Consider the following 20829-nt stretch of genomic DNA (forward strand, 5'->3'; position numbering starts at 1 on the left):
GACACTAGTAGGGGTATTATGAATTCCTTCATTCGATGCTTTTGTGTTTTCTTTCAAAATCTAAAAGTAATAATCTTCAGGGACGCATTAAATATTCTAGCTCTAAAATATATTTTCTACATCAGGTTTTTTGTTCCACCGGAGCGTGCTTTTTTAATTTATTTATTCATTTGTCAAAAAATGGTTTAATCAAATATTTGGTAAATTGAACATCTGTCTACATTTTAAGCACATTAATATGCCAGATTTATGTACTTAATTTGCATAATGAACTTAATGCATTGATCATCGTGTAATGACATTTTGATATACACAAAGATAGGCTGTCATTTCGCGAAATAAAATATATTTATGCTTGCATTGATTTTCTTAGGTCTTTTGTATTTGCAATCGATTTGCTGACAATAATTTGCATACTTTTTTTTATTTTACATAATAGTAAAAATTAATTTGTGTAGCTGTGAAAATGGTATGCCTTTAAAAATATAGAAATTCTAGATTTTCTCTTCTCTACTTTTCTTTTTTAAAAAAAACAGATATTCAGAATTGTTGCAAAAAGAAGTACTCTTTAAAACTAACAATATGTGTAGTACTTGCATGTGTTTATGTTTTGATATATATCAACAATAAACCCAATGGTTAGGGAACAAAGATTAGAAAAAGAAGTAAAAGAATCACTTGCAATCACGGTGAGAAAAAATACTTGATTGAATTTTCACATCCATTGGAAGCGTCGCTTGGTTGGTTGGCTCGGCCTTCACAATCGTCCAGGTTCCCGATACCAGCGCATCGCAGCGCGCGCGGTTGGATGAAATTTTGTGCTACGCCACTCTTCTCATCGATATAGAAGGAAAAAGTAATTTGGCCGTTTAGTCGCGTTTTATTGCCGCTAAATTCAGCATCTTATCAATCCAGACCGTGTATCAGATACCTATATCGCTAAATGTGTTATTGTTTATGCAATGGACAATAACTGCCTTGGTTATTCCCGATGAGGCTGTATATTTCCCGTCCAATCACAACGAAGAGAGCGGACTCTGCCAATTTGCACTTTCTGCCCGGGGGCGATTTTTCAATGAAATATTTTTGCTGTGTCGCTTGAACTTCATTTGTAAACGAATGTGAGAGGGGACGAGGCGTTTGTGTGTCATTGCAGTGTGGCAAGAAGATCCTCGATTCATCGTATTGTTGGGTATAAAAGCCGTAGTTTTGTCGCATGGTTTAAAGACATTTCTTTCTTGTGCGCTGGTGTGTGGCGGCTTAAACAAAAATGTGGCACACACCTCTAAATGTGTGACAGAATCTAGACGTGTATATTTCATTCCAGGATATATGTATATGTTGTTAGTTTTTGTTTCTTCTTTACAATTCTACGTGTGTTGTCTGTGAACAGAAAGTACAGTGAAAAAACATGGAAGCTCCACCATGGATGTTTATTTTTTCAGTGCTGATGTCCATCACTTCAGGTAGGTTCCGAGTTCACGAGAATGTTATCTTCGTAGGTTAATTGTTTTTATTATCATGGGTTATCTCTCAATTAAACAATGATTCCAGATTAATGGTGTTTACTCCTATCATGAATTACATAGCTATCACACACGACGCTGTTTGAACATTTGAAACGCAACATTTTTGTATCATTTCGAATCATCAAGCACAATCTAAAATTATCTAAAAGCTGTAGAGAGTGAATGCCAGCCAGAACTAATGCGTTTACTGTCTTGATATATTAATGAAATATAAGGGATAATAAATATTGAGCCAAATGAAAAAAAAAAGAACTTAGAGTAAGAACATGATGATGCCGGAAATGATAACGAATTATCAGTGATAAAGAAGGAAGATAAAGCCTTTCAATGTTATTTCAGCGATTGAAGATTAAATTAATCAGAAAAATTGTAACCGTGCACAACAACTAAAAAAATATCAAAACGGATTATCTTTAGAAGTATGTGTTAAATGAGCCCGTACTGTAAACCTCTTTATCAAGGTTCTATGAGACCAGGGTTTAATCGAGGTTTAATGATCTCTCAGAAAAAGCACACAAACACACGAGAAACAGACCTTCATTAGAAACTCTAAATAGCAAAGACAGTACTATGAGAATCCTGAGCCCCTTGACACAAGTGTTAATTCAATACTGCCACTTAAAAGTCGATATGTATCTGACTAGAAATGCCAATAAACCCAGGTAGAATCACCGGAGACTGCAGCGGGTATTACGACAATCAACATCGGGTATTACGAAAATGGCCATTATGTCAGAAACGCGTTTTATCTATTGTTTTCTTTTTTTGTGATTTGTGCGTAATGATGAAACCTGTCAGCAGTGACATCGGAACTCATCAACTATTTATGCTAATTAAGTTATGGGATTGTATAAAAGATCCACATTATATGCACGTATATTCCAATTATGTCATCAAAAACTTCTCTCACAAGCCATGAATATGTAAATGAAAGGATATTTTTCTAGGGAAGAAGGGCTAAATTATAAATTCCTGTTTATGTCAGGACACGATTGTGTATGAAAATGAGGACCTACAACAAGGACTCCTACAATGAAGTAGTATTTTCCTAATTATTCCTCCATAGGGACTTCAAAGACACTGAATTACAAAGGGCACCCCCAGAACAGTGACACCTTTAAACTGCTTGACTTAGAGAGTCATGATTTACACTTGGAAAAAATACAAAACCGCGAACTGAATAGCAACTGATTTCAAATATAAAGTCTTTACTTTTATTGTTTTACTCTTTAGGATGTAGGATATTTGGAATCTTTACTTCGTCACGACAATAGGAGTGTGCAAAAATTCCTATCATGAATCTATTTCTAGAAAAAATATAATCAAGTGAATCCTCGGGTAATTCGGACCTTGTCTTTATTTTGGTCGGTTCTATCGCGTGTAGTAGTGACAGGTTAATCAATTAATAATGGTTCCAATACATATTCTACTAAGAATAATTTTTGTTGTGAGTGATCGATTTTTCTCTCGGTTTAGATGGCCAATTCCTGCTGCTACCATTCTCCAATCTGTAGAAAATCTCTTTTAGCCACTTAACAAAACGTAATATAGCCAGAAAGCATTGATCACCGAATGTGTTTATTTCCAACAATAGCAATAATTCATATGAAATATGACTTGCTGAAAAAGAAATTGAAGAGACTTCAGATTTCGCAAATGGGGAGGAATTAAATTTCGGATGTACAATTCTAACAAATTGAAATCAACCCCGTCATTATTCAAAGCCTTAAAAGTGAACATTGTAATAATTGATAAAGTAAAAAGATAAGCCCATCATGCAAGAAAATAATTTATCTGAAATATGAAATAAATGGCCAAACAGATACCAGTTCTAGTATTACCCAGCTAGGGAAATCTCTAGACAGTTGTAGCATGACTACTGCTCGGAGAGAGACCATTTCACAAATGAAGTTACATTACATTGAGTAAATTCGTTGTCATTTTCTATCTTCATTTGCCGTAAAAGAAAGGCCAGCATGAGATAGGCCTTTAAGTATCCTCTTGTGTAATTAGTGCGACCAAAACATCGAGTAGCCTCTTGGTCGGTCTAATAACTCGAACAATGGGATTGATGAGAAAATTGACCTGAAATAAAATCTTTCTTCTCAAAGAAACTTATTATAGCTAAAGCAAAAGGGAGCAGATTCTAGGGAGGGGATTTGACCCTCTATACACGTTTGTGGAATCCCGTGGGAGAGGGATAGATAGCGTTAGACATAAACAGTATGGTTTATGGTGTTTTCGCTAATTATCGTGTCAGATCGGCTAATTGAATATCTGTGGCCACAGTATGCTTGTTGATTTCACACCTAACAGGTAACAATGTTGTCACTGGACAGGTTTTGCCAACCATGAACAAAGATGGACAGATATGCTTGTTAAAAGCAATTGCCGTCATTAGTCACTAAACATTCGGGTCTTTGTGGATTATCATTCACTGTATGCTTTCGGAATTCTGTCGACAATTTTGCTTTATGTGCATTCAGTCAGGAAAAATTTCAATGCAAAGATCTTTCAGACTTATTGTATGTACAGGTAACCCTTGATGGCTCGAACTTCGATCTCTCGAAGTTCTTGATCGCTCGAAGTGAGTCTCCGGTCCCGAATTTTTCCACTATATAACTAAGCAAATTTACTCTGGGTACTACTAAACAGAGTACGATAGAGTACTTTAGAGTACGCTAGAAAAAATGTGTAGTCTAATGCAATTAAATTGTTTATTTATGTAAATATAACTCGATTAAACATTATTATAAACTAATATTGCAATATTTATTTCAAAATATTTGTTTTTAGCGCTATTTTGACAAGAAAATAACATTCATGATTCAATGCATTAAACTGTTAAAGATAATTAACACTGATCTCGATTAATATTTTGTTTCAGACTTACTAACTTCAACTAAATTTTATCAAAAATTAAATTTATTGCCCTATATAAATAGTTTTTACATTAACAATGAAACATTTCAACATGTTCAAGTTAAATTAGATCGGGATCAAACGATAAACCGTCACCTGAAATCAGAATTTGAAACAACTCCTAAAATAAGGAAAACATACAGATCTAATTTAAAATATATATTCATTATGTTTAACTAAAGTAGAAAAACATAGAAAAAGTAGTTAAATTGCATTAAATTATTAAATTTTACTAGCGTACTCTAAAGTACTCTATCGTACTAGCGTACTCTGTTTAGTAGGACCGATTTACTCTTGATTTCTCGAACTCTTGATCTCTCGAAACCCTTGATCCCTCGAAGTCAAAATGCAGTCCCGTTATGCATATTCTATTAGAATTTACCCTCGATACCTCGAAGTAGCTTTATGTATACAAGATTATATAATTAGCACCTTTACCTGGACATTTAAATGGCCCCAGGTAGAAGACGCGGGTCTCGAGGAACGTTATGTTTATTCAGGTGACACTTATGCTTCAAGGTGATAATTAATTTATAAATAATCATATTTTGCCTATATGCTATTAAAATAATTATCATCGACTGTCTTGCGATAATTTAAAGACGCAGTGTCATTGAAAAGTAGTGATTGATTAAAAGACAAAACACTAATTTAATTTTTATTTCGAATCAGAGTCAAAGTTAAACGAAATATGAAAAAAGCAGAAAGAGCCTCAATGTCGATATGTCGACCATTATTGGACAAATACTTACAGAACTGCGTTCAATGATCATTTTTGGAATAGTCAAAGCTATGTACGACGCTGTAAAATGCCGTTTTCATGTAACGAATGCATGTATGATGTCCATATTACGAAGAATAAATAAATATACATGTAATGACGATATACATTTTTTGCTTTACTCAGTTTAATGAAATATTCATCTGAATTACGAAAAAATATGGTTGTTTTATAAAAACCACGTGCAAAAGGTTAGCGCTGCATGAAAATCATTACATCCGGTAAGACTAATTTTAAAACTTGTCAACAAACCCGGAAAATTCCGGACTCTTGAAAACTCGAACTCTTGATCTCTCGAAGTTTTCCCTCGGTCCCGCGGACTTCGAGGTATCGAGAGTTACCTGTATTGCTCAATCACGATAAGATTCTATGTCCTAAAGTTTCTTCTTTTTTTAACGAAACTCTCTCGTGCTAAGTGACCATTCTGATCGGGTGCACGCACAAAAAATCAATTTCCGACTTCCAGAACAATGCTTTAATCGACCTGAAACCACCAAGATTAACCTTTAATCGCACTAGATTTTGTTCTTTACTTGTTTTTCAATTACAATGTCCGTGATTATCATCTAGTTACTTGGATTTCTTGCCTTTTCCAGCCTCATGTCAAAAAGCACTCTTTTCACTTCTCTCATGCATAGTTTCTATCGCTGCCAAGATACACTAACCTCGAAGAAATCCTGTTTGTTTTGTTCATTAAAAACGAAATATGTGAAGGTAAAAGGGAATTTTTTTGCCATACTAATTTGTACAGTTCTTTTTTATTTAGTTATCTGGATCTCTCACCAAAGTTAAGGCATTAGTAATAAGTTTGCAAAAGGGAAAACATGTCATCGGCCATGATGTTGCCTCTGTTGAAACAACAATCTTTTATTTACCATGTATATTTCTGGGCAAACATAAATGGCTTTTCTTATTACCACAGCTGGAATTTATTAGGGACGCTGAAAATTTCTCCCAGTTTCCCAAAGTTTATTTTACATCTCCTGTTTCTTGTACGAAAACATGGATCAGGATTTCTCTAAGTTTCGTACACAGTAGCACTATGCGCGTGATGTAAGGCACACATTATTATTGTACCCTCCAAATTTACTGCACACGATGGTCGTATTTATGTTAGCTTAAAGAATCATTCTCCTTATTTCTGATAAGACAAGTTTAATATGTCAAAACAAACAAAGAGATGTAGTAACATTTAGCTCTTAATATTTGGCTAAACGATTAAGAGGTGATTGAAGGAGAAATGTAAACACACACGTTTCAAAACTCGTGGAATTCTTGATCGGGATGAGTCTCTCATTAGAAGTCAATAATCGGCTTAGAATTTCGACACATACCCCGCTGTTCAATGTTACGTGAAACTTAATACGTGGAAAACAAAAAAAAAATTCTTTCAATCTGGGCCCAAGAAGTTGTGTAACAAAGAGAGAGCTTTTCTCAGTGGTGTGTGAATCTAACGCATGTAACACAAGACAGCTTGAAAAGCATTTGAAATATTTCTTCTAAAATTGAAAGAGAAAAAAAGACGTGGGAAGAATAAAAAATAAATCAGAAAAAATAAATGTTGAAGTTCTAACTATGTTAGACAGTAATGCTACTGGAAAGACAGAAAAGAACATACCAGCATAGTATTACAAAATAAATATTACATTAAGAGAAAAAAATAACTCATAATTTTTTTAACTATTTTTGTTTTAAATTTATTTTTCTTGTAAGTATCAATTGTTTAAAAATAGCCACAGACCACGAAAATCCTTTAATAGGAAGGGGTCAGTTACAGAATAAATTACGCGAAGCCATCAAACTGATCAATACACATCAATGTGCGCTATCTGATTTTTGTAGGGCTTCTTGTCAACAAGACGTTCATAAAACCGACTGGTTTTCTCTAATGGATGTTGTTTAATCAGTTTTTTTATGAGTCTTCCCCGAGATTTACCTACTAGATTTATTGATTCTCCTCGATACTCATCTAATTCTTTTGTGCAGTTTGTTTGAAAGTATACATTGTCTTAACCAGTGATGTATCAATTCTCCATTTTTTTTTTTATTTTTTTTTTATTTTTGGAGGGAAGCTCCTTACATTTAATCAATAAATTTAATACAACATTGCTTTGTGTGGGATTCTTGCACGGACTTCTCTTGTCAACCAAAGAAGCAGACGTTAAGGACCGCCATTATGAAGACACGTCTTCCTATACCTGATCAAATCCCCTCTAATGCGAATTTGATTAAGATTTTTCCCTCGCTGCACAAAATCCCAGGATAGTTCAATCCGATATCAGTACCTATTGTACTCCTGCAAAGAAAGCAATTGACAGCTCGTGGTATAGTTTCGGGGATAAAAAGTCCTCCCATATAAGGGGAATTATTGCAGGCTAAAAGCTTCAACCCTTACTTTCCTAAAGCCGTAGATGTCGATTGTCAAATGGATGATGTCGTTCGGTTATTGTGACAATAGAAAGGAAGATTAAGCCACGTAGTTTCAGCAGATATTACTGTCAGGATTTTGTGACAGGGAATTAAGCGAAGATTTATTGGGTATAAGAGTCACTTTATGCTAGCTTAGGTTTCATGATTCACTCCTACATCCTGTAGGTAATGCAACAGATTTCTTGCTGGACATAGTCCTTGAAGGATCAATCACTGCAGCATTATCGAATCTTTGATATGTCTCCAGTTGATCTGTACTTGTAATTTTGATAATATAAATGGTGTTATTATAACCCCTGTGAGACCTCGGTCATACAGAAATGTTTTACCTACCTCCAACGAAAACATTCTGTTCATTTCAATTCTTGGCCAACAACATCAGCAAAAAAAAACCCCACTTACATAGATGTTCATCTTATTTTTGTTCACCATTTTGAAGCTTCAGTCGTGTTTTACAACATTTAAATCTATTTTCTTTACGATAATATTCAACGCTACATTCAAATTCAGATAAACCTTTTAATTTTCTTCAATTCTGATTTTTATCATTGCTTTAAAATTGAAAATATAGCTGCCATGCACTGATGATTGAGATAACGATGCGCTTATGTTGATAAAAACGCTTAGTGGCCCCAGACAATGTTAACGCAGATGTGATGTGGAGAGTGGTAATACATAGACCGAGCAGTGAAAAGATTCAAAATCTGTTATCATAAGTCATTAGTTTCATTCAATCAAAGCTTTTATCTACTATTATGCTACCACATAGAAAAAAGCGTAATCAATATTTACTTGAAAGGAAAACTGTGAAATGTACATCATTTCGAATAAATCCCTTGTTGTGTTGACAGATTTCCAAATAGGATTTTTGGTATTAGAGAGAAAGAAAATAATAAAAAGGCATTTTTTTTCTCTATTTAGTCGGAGAAAGTCGAAGATGTGAGAAAAACTAACAACGACAAATCTGTATTCTAAGCTTTGAGCGTTCAGAAGTCGTTTGATAAACCTCTGTGCAGCTAAAAACATTTTAAACAAAAAATAATAAGACTAGCAAATGGTAGGGTGCTAATATTCATTTCTAGACTAAACAACAATTTGTTACGCAGACTTGGTGATGAAAGATGGACACACGGGGTCATCTCCACCATCTGTCTACTGTCACCGAAGTAAAATTGGGACTAATTAGATTGTACCTGTGGTTTACTATTAGTCTCAGCTAATTAGGTTTACCATCAATCGATATGGAGTTGTATAATATCCTTTAATAAGCCCAATGGCACCATCTGTCTTGAACTTCCCTTGCGTTTCCTCGGAGGCCCCTAGCCCCTAGCCAATCAATGCTGCATCCACAACGTACAGCATCTTTAATTGGTTTAAATGGTCCATAAACAAAACGTATTCAGAAGAAATTCGGGATAAATGCGGGTATATAAGTATGATTACTTGTGGCTTTTTTGTCAATTTTTATTACTATGCCGGTCTTAATATGGGAGAGAAGTACAAAGTTATGGCTTCATTGAAGAATTTCCACGGGAACTTTATAAAATTAAGAGATCGTAGAAACTTTATTGAAAATGGTAGATTCATCATGTGAGAATGTTAGATACAAAACGGCAATTGCCATCAGTGGGATATATGTTTTTTTTTTGTTTTTTTTTACGATGGCATCCATAAATACTACAGTGTGGGGGTTTATGCCATATGTTTGAAGGACATATATTCATAAATTTCATCCAGATACTCGAAATTATGATAATCTTCGTTGTCGACATTTGTGCTCATAATTAAGAACAACAGTTTTGGCAATAAATGTTATAAGTTAGTGCATTTTACGACAAATGTACCGTAATCTAGTCTGAGTAATAAAATGGAACAAGATGATACATTCTACGATATCCATACACAAAGCCAGACTGCCAAATGCGTCATTCTTTCAATGCATAATTTTAATTATTATTTATTCTTTCTTTGGATGAGAGAAATTTCTGATAAAGTAGTTTATACAATAAATATACATTTGTCACCCATGTATTTTTTTGTTGTTGTCAAAATAATATGTTGGCGCTCTGACACCTCTAGCCCCTATTTAACCTCCATAAATAAGCAAAATTAAGGACAGACCACGGGTAATTGGAAACCATCTAAACACTTATTATCTTTTTCATGTATTTTCTCTATTTTGTTGCGCATTGTGAATCATTCATATTTTTTCAGAATTAGAAAAAATATTAGACACATGTACGAAGTGTATTTTAAATTTTAGTAATACTGCACTTGGCAATTTTCTTTTAAACTGTATTTATTTGGTATTATGTGTAAGAAGGGTTATTAAATTTGCTGTAAGAAAGCAAAAATACCCCGGAGGACCGACGATGTTGTTTTGTTTTTTCTACCTAAAATAGATTGTTTTCTCTTTAAATACATATAATCACTGAAGGAAAATGTACAGTTCTATTTAAATAAATCAATCTCGGGGGGATTTTCTCCTGAGAGGCAATAAGTTTGCTGTCGTTTTTAACAGTACACTTGGTCTACAATTCAGATTTCCTTTCGTCATGACGTCACTGCATTTCATTAACTCCCTGATTAAGGTTTTTCCTAATTATGGCTTCTGCGAGAGAGACATCATTGCTGTTGAAACCTAAGTAAGAACTGATGAAAGACACACAAAGGAAAATCTCCAATAGTCAACCAGGATAATTTTAGACTTCTTATTTTCTGATTCCAGCACGGACATCTTTGTGGCGAAGCACATAAAACATTCATTATATTCTGTGTATTATATCCGCATGTTATTTGATATTGAAATAAGACGAGACTCTGCATTAGCAACACAAGAAAGTCCTGAACAAAGTAGATTTACAAATGCAAATTAATCGGATTTTGTTAGTTTTTCAGCTATGTATATTCTATCCAACATTACCGGTGGCTTTTTAATGCAGATTTTTTTTTTTTTTTTTTTTTGCCATTCAATCTGGCCTTTCATAATTCAGGAGAAAAAAAACTAACAAGCATTGTTATTTCCAAAGGCGTTGACGTCATATATTTGAACTTTATTGAAATTTTTCCTAATGAAAGGAAGATTAACAGACGCTGCCTTCTTTATTAATTTTTCAAGAACGGAATCTTTGAATTTGGAAGCTTTTATGTTTTTTAATGAAACATCGGAAGCGACTTTTTAAGGCGTAGTGTTTTTGACAAGCAAGTTAGCAAGCCCGCATGGTTCATGTCAGTCCCCGTGCTTCATAACTATAGCTTACCATTGGCATCCTGAAAAACAGCATGACGTAATTTTTGAAACTGACAAAGAAGTTGTAACATTTTTAAACAGATGTAAGCGGATTTAGCAAACTAATTGAGTTTAGGAGAACTAAACGTGTACCACCTACCAGTTATGAAATTATTAACCTAAATTCCCTGAAATTATTTTTGTGAATTGAAGAAGAAGGGCACAGTGTACCTTTATAGCTAAATTTCTTGAAATGAGACAATGAGCGAAGCGGTTGTTGCCATACATCTCAATATAGCAATGGATATTGACTGGTATTTTTTAAGACATAAAATAAAACAGATGATGGGACTTTCTCAGTTATTTTATGGTGGTGACTATTTTCTTTATATTTATCCTGGGCCTACAGTAATCTTGCGGATAACAATCTTTTCTCCCATTTTGTTTTTACGACTATCGTAGGATTCAGACGTTCATTTGAACGCTCTCTGAATCCCCGTGATTCGCTGATTGATGGCTACCGTTAGATCCCCATTTGCAGAGTTTTCAACGTTATTAGTTTATTATAACTTGCTGAATTTTAAATCGGCATTAGATCGAACAATGAGCATTCATTACAAAAGCACGACCGAATGTCTTAACGTTTAATAAAATCTTTTTGTTAGCGAGGCCCAAATTCCCCAGATTTAAGCTTCGACGATACATCTCCAATGAAATCCAGGGATTCATTTGTGTAGATCAATCAACGTTAGTCCGGGTTTGTCACGCTCGTGATAACCTGGCTACCACAAAGATACAATATCTGACAGAAGCAGTGTTCTCAGCACCAAAAATGCTCATTCGCTTGTCTTTATCTTATTTATCACAAAAGACGTACATTGCGACCGCGCATTGATTGGCTCTTGGGATAAGTATTGATCAGAAGTCCATTGCATTCGCGTATTTGCCAAAAACTTTTTCAATTTATCTTATCTTGCCCTTTTAAGAATTGTTTCAGCGTAGATAGAGTTGTGTTGGAATCAAAAAGAGGAATGGATAAGTGATTTTTAAGCGGATGTGTTTACGCATCGGGAAGTATTCCCATTGGAGCAAGTGCTATGTTCTATTAATTTTTTTGCTTATTACCGTCAAATAGGATTCTGATAAGACAGGGCGTCTGAGTCGAGTCTTTTTCCTTGATCTCCTCTCTATAGAGTAGTTGTGAAATGTTTTCTGGTATGTTTTTCTCCGCATCAAAGCCACGATTTCCTCGTCAAGAAGGTTCCAGCTATCAATTAAAATGTACATTTGTCCTAACCAAAGCAACCCATTATTTCAACAAGCTTTGATTTTATGCTCTTTGGAAACAAATGCATCATTAAAAGATACAATGCCCAACATTTTGGAACAATGTATACTGTTAATTACATGCCGACAATTTTGTTCATGTTATGAACCACCCGTTCGAGGTTAACATGTGTTATCCGTCTCAGAACTGGTTTGAGTCTTATTTTAGACACTTTGTCATGAATTCCAGTATACGTGCAATGCGAGGCGCGTCATTAATTCTTATGATGAAAATCTTGTCAAAAGTATTATGTCTTGCTTTATGATTTATTAATATAATAAAGTTTACATGGTATGTCTTGACAAATGAAGAATCATATTCATAGCTCAGGAGATAAACATCTAAACAAATCCTTGCTTAATGCAAATATTTCTTTGATATTCTAGGGGTTATTTTTTTCTTATGATTTAAATACCAGTTATTGAAATATACATGATGTATGAGGGGGGAAAATGTCTCTTCTCCTGCAAGCAATCGTCAAAGTGAAATGGAATGTTACTCACGCGCTCACCGGTAGACTCAACTTTCCAACCGGTGAAGCAAATAAGAGTTTCTAATTATTATAATGACCTCTCCAAACCCTTGTTTCATCGGAAATAGATAGAAAGCAGGATTGTGATTACTATGGCGTGTCTCAGAGTTTTCAGCATGATTCACGCGCATTTTCCTAATCAATAAAGCATGCATCAGGTAGCGCTGCTATCATCGAAAGCAGACGACAAGTAATGGACCCAAATCTGATATTATTCGTGACATAATTGTTCTAAAGCAGAAAAGATATTTTTGATGATACTTTGACGAGGCTTGCCGATGATGGATGCGAATTAAACATTAGGGCAGCGATCGTCATTTGCAGGAGTAATTTATCAGCGGCGAATCCCTCTCAGAACCGAGTTTTTTTGCTTCGATACATAGAATTGATTGGCACAAAATGACAAATTGGAAAACGGCCTTCAGCAAAATTACAACATTTTTCATGCACAGCCTCTGAACATATATTTCATGTCTGGTAAAATAATCAAATGAAGGATTGAATATTGAAAAAGAGATTTTCTTCACAAAAAAGTCCTTTACAATCTACTTAATTATCCAGCCGTGCTAATTGCCTGCAAGTTAATCTAGATTTCTTTTCACCTATACAGTTTGGGCTCTATCAGTATAGGAACCGGCGTCAATATAGTGAAAACAGATACTCGTTTCAATGTAAGCATTTCAATGGTATCTGCATAGTTTTATTGAACAGAAATAAAATGTCGGTGCCTGTTATTTCTTGTGAAGAAGAAAAATATTACCATAATTACATCGTAATGTCTATAGCTGTACTGTTCTTGAACTTCCTATCTTTATTTGACTTTTTAATAGTTATCGTTGCAGACTTAAGATGGTTATGCAATATTTGTCATATAATGTTTATTTCCTAGATAGCATAGAGCCGTTTAATGGACACGTATTCTATGATAATTCAACGGGAAACATAATAATTCATTTTAGGCCTCTCTTGAGATTCTAGTTGGTAAAGTGTTTCCATCCCCGTTTATCCGATTTTTGCGGTGAACAACAATATGCATGTTCCGTGTATCTTTTTAATGATATTGCAATATAACAATTTTTAGCCATTTGCAAACAATTTTTTTTTTCGTTTTCTAATGTATGGTCGAAAAGAATTATATTAAACGTTTAGTTTCGACAGCTGGTGCCGTTTTCTCGAGTAGACTTAAAAAGAAACATGCATAAACAGCTGAGTTTCGTGTCACAGACTGCATAGGTCCAAATTTAATGCATGATTTGAGAGCTTTGCTCTTTTTCAACTCATACTTGGGTGTGACAGTATTGTAGTTAATTTATAAAGATTGTTAACAATCAGTACTCTGCTAAAAAGAAGATCGTTTTCGTGACAATGTGCAATATTCAATTATGGGTTTTGAAAAACAGACGGACATGGAGAAAACTTGAAAAACCACAATCCCATGTGCAGAGTGCAATTAGCTTTGCGAACATTTGTTAACATGTGAGCACGTGCTTTGTTTTAATTGTAAATGGCAATAACATGAATATCTCCAAGCTTTCCTCATAAGAGTGCATGTACAAAGATTTTTTTTTCCGCCAACACGCTCGCTTTATATGGCATTGATACAACAAGGCCTCAATCCACCATGCAAAAGTATTTGCGATTCGCGTTAAAACACGTGTATCCGTCTAAAAAATGTTACAGCAGCAGTTTTTGTCTGCATGTGAAAGTAAGGATGTGAGTTTGCTCCCAATCAATGACAAAGTTTGCCTTGGGGAAGCCACTACTGTGTCATCATGGGGCGCAGACCCTCTCTTAATCACGGCGAAACGTAGCTCGAATTTTCCGCTTCCTTGAAACTTTTAATCATTTTATTGATTATGTCACACACTGTGCCGTTATAAATGATTTTTAATTGACTTTTTCGCTTGAAAATTAGAAACTTAATGAAACTTTGAACGCCTGCTACGGCTTTCTCTGGGTTGCATGTGCCAAATCACTGAATGAAAGTACATACTACTATTCTATTAATGGTTAGATATATTCAAATATATGGTAGGGATGAAAGGAAGGGAAAGTGTATTTCGTCAATGAGTATCTAGAGTGTCGTTTTTGTCCTTGAGTAAATATATTTATTGAAATTCGATGAATGATTTAATAGTATTGCATAAAACGTGAATCAATTTTGTAACGAACATTGGTATAATTGGAATGGAGGGGGGAGAGAGAAAAAGGTGGTTATTAACTAAAATTGTGAATGCAAGCTATTCCTCTAACCTCTTTTCTTCTAAAATTTTATTTAGGAATACTTGACCCCCATATGAAATTATTTAAGGATCCTGATGTGTTTCGACTCTCTTGTGTTCATAGTATTCATACCTGATGTCAGAAGTAGTACTAGTATTCATCAACTTTTCATCGCTTTCTTGCATGTGGAATATATAATTCAAAAAAATATCACTTCATTAAGAACATCTACATGCTCTTGTGTTGGAAGAATAAGCATTTTTTCATCTCTTGGTAGACTCTGATTTTCTTTAATATGATTTATTTATTGGATTTGCCGATCGGGACCCAGGTAGCTTTCGTGATTTCCCCCCAATCAATCCGCATCGCCACTACGACAGGAAGGGTTCACAATCAAGTAGAAGTCAAATTGACACGGACACTAAATATTTCATTATTTCGTCTCTACTGGACGCTATTCTCACGTGCACGGGCGGAAGTTCTCTTACCGAGAGTAATATCTAAAACAAACCGAGTAATTCTCCCAAGATGTCGACCTGTCGTCACATTGTCATTACCGCTCGCCAGAATCGCGCAAAAAATGCGAATTATGAGAATGCGACCACTGCAATATTAATCGATTTCATTTGCTGCGGAATTGCAAATACACATTTCTGGTATGATCCAATTATTGCTCAATCAACACCCGATTGGTCAATATCAAATCACATAATTACTTTGATTACTATAGGAATCGATCCCCGTTCCTCTAAGTAAACATAATTTCAATCAAAACGCCTTATCAAAACCCTTTGTATCGTCGATGGCAAAAAGGTTTATCACACTGGTATTTATAATGCTTGAGTAATGTATCCTTTTTTCTATAAACTGAGAAGAAAAGAACGAACACACGTGTCCATAATGAAATATAATAGATGCACGGTGTAACTTCATACAGTTTTTATAACATTCATATAAAGTATTGTAATTATTATGTTTGTCGTCTGTAATTCTGCATATTGTTAAGATTTTCTGAGATGACAATAATATTTCTTTTTAAAGAAGGTTAATAATTAAGTTTAATAATTACAAAAGTATTTTATTCACTTAAGAGGTTTACTGTAGAGCCAATCATAATTTTAAAACACCCCTTTCTTCAGAAGGTGGCAAAGTTTGAAAATAAAATTCGTTAAATTGACTTCTATGTAAATCGAGTTATCGGATAAAGAGAATTACTTCAGAGTATATTATTAAGCATCTGCTACATCCAGTCAAAGGTGCCAGTGTTTGTGAATCCATTACCCCTCGTTGCATGTGTGTGCACGAATATACAGGAATACATTTCAAATCATATGCATTTTTTGTGCAGTAAGCCGATTTTGTTTCAAATCTTGCATAATTTATGCATTAATAAGTAAATAAATAACCCTTCTCCATGGTTTCTTCTTCGTTTTAAATGACCAAATTGTTGCACTCATTCAGTAAAAAACATTAGCTGTCATTCTGTGATTTATTTCTCTTCCACCATGATGTTAAGACCGCATAAAAACCAAAAATAAAAAATACTGGATTTCAAACTTTTCTATCAGTCTGTATTCAGGTCGAAATCCTACACGTCTCTGAACAATTATAGGGAAAAAACTTTTTAAAAAATTCGGAAACCAGCCCAGTTGTTTGCAGAAGATCGGATGTCTATGGCGGGAAAACGAAGCACCTGCTTCCGTCAGTTTTTATTCAAGTCACTCATCCTTAGAATACGAAGATGTGACTTTTAGTGGCGAAGTCATAAAATGATTTTCTGTGCCACGTCTAATAAACGTCTGTCAAATGCTTCTCGAATATTTGTATTACGTAAACCATAATGAATACTTCAAGAGAATAGAATTTTTTTATTTTAAACATTTCTGTCAGGGGAAAGAGAGACCTTAATGGTTTATATCGTTCGTTAGATGAATGAAATGTGAAGATAGCGAATAGTGATCATGTTCAAGAATCCATTGAAACAATGCAGATTGTGAGCAGAGCCAACACGGATGCCCCGTCCTCTGAAAACAGAGATGGGATAGGTGCCCTGGAGGAGTAAACAGCCCCTCTCGACTGGTCACACCTGCTGTGTGCTCCTAGTCATAATTGGGTAAACAGAAAAATCTGCAGACAATACAATGTAAAAATAATGACCTAACAATTCGTATGAAAGACATATATATTATTTGCTAACAAGGTCATTGAATTGACCATAGAATTTGCGAAATGCTGACTTTAATCGATGTTGATATCCTTATATCATCAACTTATTCCTCAATAGCCTGTCTCGCGTCAGATATTGTTCGGACATAGAACATGCTCTGCGTATCGAATCAACTGGGAGACATAAACTCCATATTCAGGTGATAGTGGTATATTGCTACATAAATAAGGGAAGTAGACGGTAGAAAAGTTGAAGTCGTCACGTATATCATAAAGTTTAGTTGTTAGTTTGCCATCAATGTTGTTCTCTAAATAAATAATTGAAACAGATGTGTCAGACTCTGTGGTGTCTTTTATTTCGAGTTCAATGGGACATATCGAATCAAAGTAGGAATGAAAATGCTATATATAACGTCATCGATATATCTAAATGCAGAATTGAAGGCCACAGCAAGAAACTTCTTTTCACGTTTTTGAATAAATTCTGCTTCATATTAATAAAAAAAAAACATGTTTGTTAATGATGGGATAGTACCCTTGGGAATTCCAACAGATTGTTGGAAGACCTGGTCTCCAAAAACTACATAGATATTGTCAATGAGAAACTCGAGCATCTTTTGAAGTGATGTGGTAGAGATTCTCGATTCATCAAAACCAAGATTTCTGACACCAGCATCAGTTATACTGCAGCAAACCGCCTCAAAAATATATTATTTCTCATAAGACTCTATTGTAGAAATGTGGTTTCCTATATTATCTTACAAGGTAACATTAGAGTAACGAGTTCGTAATTTCAGAAAAATAGCTTTAGAAAATTTAAAGAATATGTATAAAAGTCTATTCTATTTAAAGGCCCATTCGAGTCGAGGTACACACTTTGCATATCTGAATACCACAAATATAATGAATTTTAGAATTCAATAAATAGATCAAATATCAAAGACGAAGGCCGGGTTGTTTCAAAAATCAGATCACGTCTGCTGTCATCCGGTGACATGTTCTTAATGAATTTGCAGAACGTCATGCACTTCATGACATTTTTAAAGAATTTTTTGTTGTTCATATCGCTGAACTCAGAATGGTCCACATAGTTTTGAATGAGACACCTACACTAAAAACGTTGAAGCAATATAACCATGCGTTTAATGTTTTCTTTAAAAAGAAAAACTCCTTGAAAATGATCAAACTCGCCCAATTTTACGGTGACTGGTAAAGAACATGGCACGATTTTTTTTTTTTTATAAAAATTAATTTGTGGCCACGAAATACAATTCTCATACCATGTCCTATCCCAGCCAATGTACAAATTTTGAGTTTTCGTTGGTGTTAAGAACATCTGTAATTGTGACACAAGGGGAAAACAAACTGTTCCTGGACTTGATTTTCATTAACATCCGCTCATATAAACGTAACAATATAACAACTTTGATATAAAAGTCATTTCAACATCTGTTACTGAGAAAAAAACGGAAGCCGTCTGACTTCCAATTACGAGCAAGATGGTGGCCGTTTTATCACTCGTCGCCTTACTTAATCTTTCGTCAAGTTTAGATGTCCTTGTGTATTACATTTTAATTGTTATGAATGCATTTTCTTTGTCTCCTTCACAGATATTATTCTTGTAATTCCTTGGTCTGGGAGCAAATTGAATTCTCCATGTCTTTTAGTATTAATGACTTATTTCTTGTGTTTTGTAGTGTTTGCTTGCACATTTCCAAGGGAGTGGCATGGTTCCTGGTACCAGAACGTTTTTGGAGAGCTGTCCATATCGGAAAGAGAAATCTCCAGAAAGGGTGTTTGCATTGAGAACGTGGGAAATAAATTCGTGGTTTCAAACAGGTATTAATCAACGTCTGCTTCGTCCAAATCATGTCGTCTGCGTCTATTAAGTTAGTTAGCTGGTCCCCAAAGGTCGGAAATTGAATAAGAACCAGTAATTGAATTTTCGAAAAGGAATATACATAGCTTTCATTTATTGTTTTTTGGGATCAATCTGTTTTTTCTAGACATAATAAAGAAGTCAACTGAGTAGACAATTGGTCACTTTGAAAGAATACGTTAAGATAAAATTTCAAGAACGTTAGCGTATTGAAATTGTTACTGGTGTTGCACTTCAGATGAATTGTCTGAACTCAAGACTTGTAAATAATTTTTTTCCCAACTGAAGTATGAAATTTGATGTTATTTGATAAACAAATATTTCTCGTTGGCATTTTTCATTCTTGCACGTGCAAAGTAATATTCCTTGAGAAAGTTCGCGCCAGAGAACCATTTGTTATCATAGCTTTTGTTATATTGAATTTTGAGTATGTGGCTTAGAGTTATAATGGTACGACGCTATGTAGTTTTATTACCACACCATTTAGATAATATTTTTTTTACGAGAAGCACTTTAGATATCCAATCAACAATTGTATAGTTATTTCTGTATCTAAAAATAAAGAGAGATGTAGATTTGAGAGACAAACTAAGATGATCTGTTGTATTTTCGATGGATTTATTCTAAATTTTTGACATTTATGTCAATACAATTGAAACTGACCAGAAAACACACTCACTTATTAGTTTCCCCCAAAAAATGCTATCGCTTACTACCAAGTGTAAAATAAATGTTAAGCGGTTTGCAGTTTTTTTTTAACGGCATCTCGCTTTCGATAACTGTTTTATGATCAACAAAATCTCGTAAATGCCAAAATAGTTTTTTTCCCTCTTTTTCTTATCTTATTGCTTTGTAGCTTTATCTTATTGGTCAATCTAAAAATCTTGGCAGGTTTTTATTTTTTGTATTATTAATTATTTTCAGGGACCAGGAATGTTATAGGTGTCTTGTTATCAACGCTTGGCACCAGAATGTAATTCAATATAAAGAAAGTGAGTAGATTTTCTGTTTTTCTTTTGGTTTCATTTTATGAAGGGTTTTGGGTTCCAACTTTAAATGCAATAACAATAGTTATATGCATGTATATGGCTACCGTGCGCTGAATGACGAATCACAAAGTTTTCAAATAACCCATTACTTAGTTAGAAAACAGTTGCATAATTTCTTGGAGAAAGACGGTTGTACATTACTGAAAGACTGAGACTTACAATATAAATTATGATATTCATAGTTAATTCCATCTAAAAATATTTTTAAAAATCTCTTTGTTCGTCGGGCTTGCCATCACTTTAATTAATTTACAGATATCCTTCCATGCCAGCTGTATTTAAGTAAAGTTTGCAAAATGTCTGACTTCTTTCCACGTGATATGAAAATAAAAATTTACCTGATATATAAAAAAATAAGAAAAATATTGGTTAATTGTCACTTAATGTTAAGCAATTTATTTCACGAACAATAATAAGTGTCGAAATTAAAAGAATTTTAAGAAGTTTAAAACCCCTGCCAATAATTAGCAGCCCATACCACCCAGAGGGATAGACAGTCTTTAAACAAAAAATGTTTTTTCCAGGATCGTATAGCGCACTTCCACTCGGCATTTGTGCAGCATGTTTCCAATAAATCGTTAGGCGTTTTTAAAAGGTTCTAATTGAGTTACCCATTTCTCTGTCTAAGGACATTTATAATACTCGGAAAGTCTCTGGGGTGTAGCGAGCTAACAAAAAAAGATTTCGCATACATATACAGAAACAAAGACGGGATTAACACTTGGTTCTCGATAATTGAGTAATATCCCGAATGGCAGTCAA

General features: G+C 34.4%; 1 protein-coding gene across 1 annotated transcript in view; it reads left to right on the plus strand.

Annotated features, from left to right (window-relative positions):
• Positions 1-792: 792 nt before the first annotated feature.
• The window catches only part of LOC133184261 (uncharacterized), a 28354-nt gene continuing 8317 nt past the window's right edge, over positions 793-20829 (plus strand). Inside the window, exons 1-3 of the mRNA XM_061319235.1 lie at positions 793-1466; positions 18837-18978; positions 19943-20010. Of these exons, the coding sequence (XP_061175219.1) occupies positions 1412-1466; positions 18837-18978; positions 19943-20010 (265 nt within the window). The 5' untranslated portion in view covers positions 793-1411. The remainder of the gene's footprint in view (positions 1467-18836; positions 18979-19942; positions 20011-20829) is intronic.

This window comes from Saccostrea echinata, unplaced genomic scaffold (genome assembly GCF_033153115.1).
Source record: "Saccostrea echinata isolate AGI-Se365-2 ecotype Australia unplaced genomic scaffold, CSIRO_AGI_Sech_v1 ptg000010l, whole genome shotgun sequence".
Taxonomy (NCBI): Eukaryota; Metazoa; Mollusca; class Bivalvia; order Ostreida; family Ostreidae; genus Saccostrea; species Saccostrea echinata.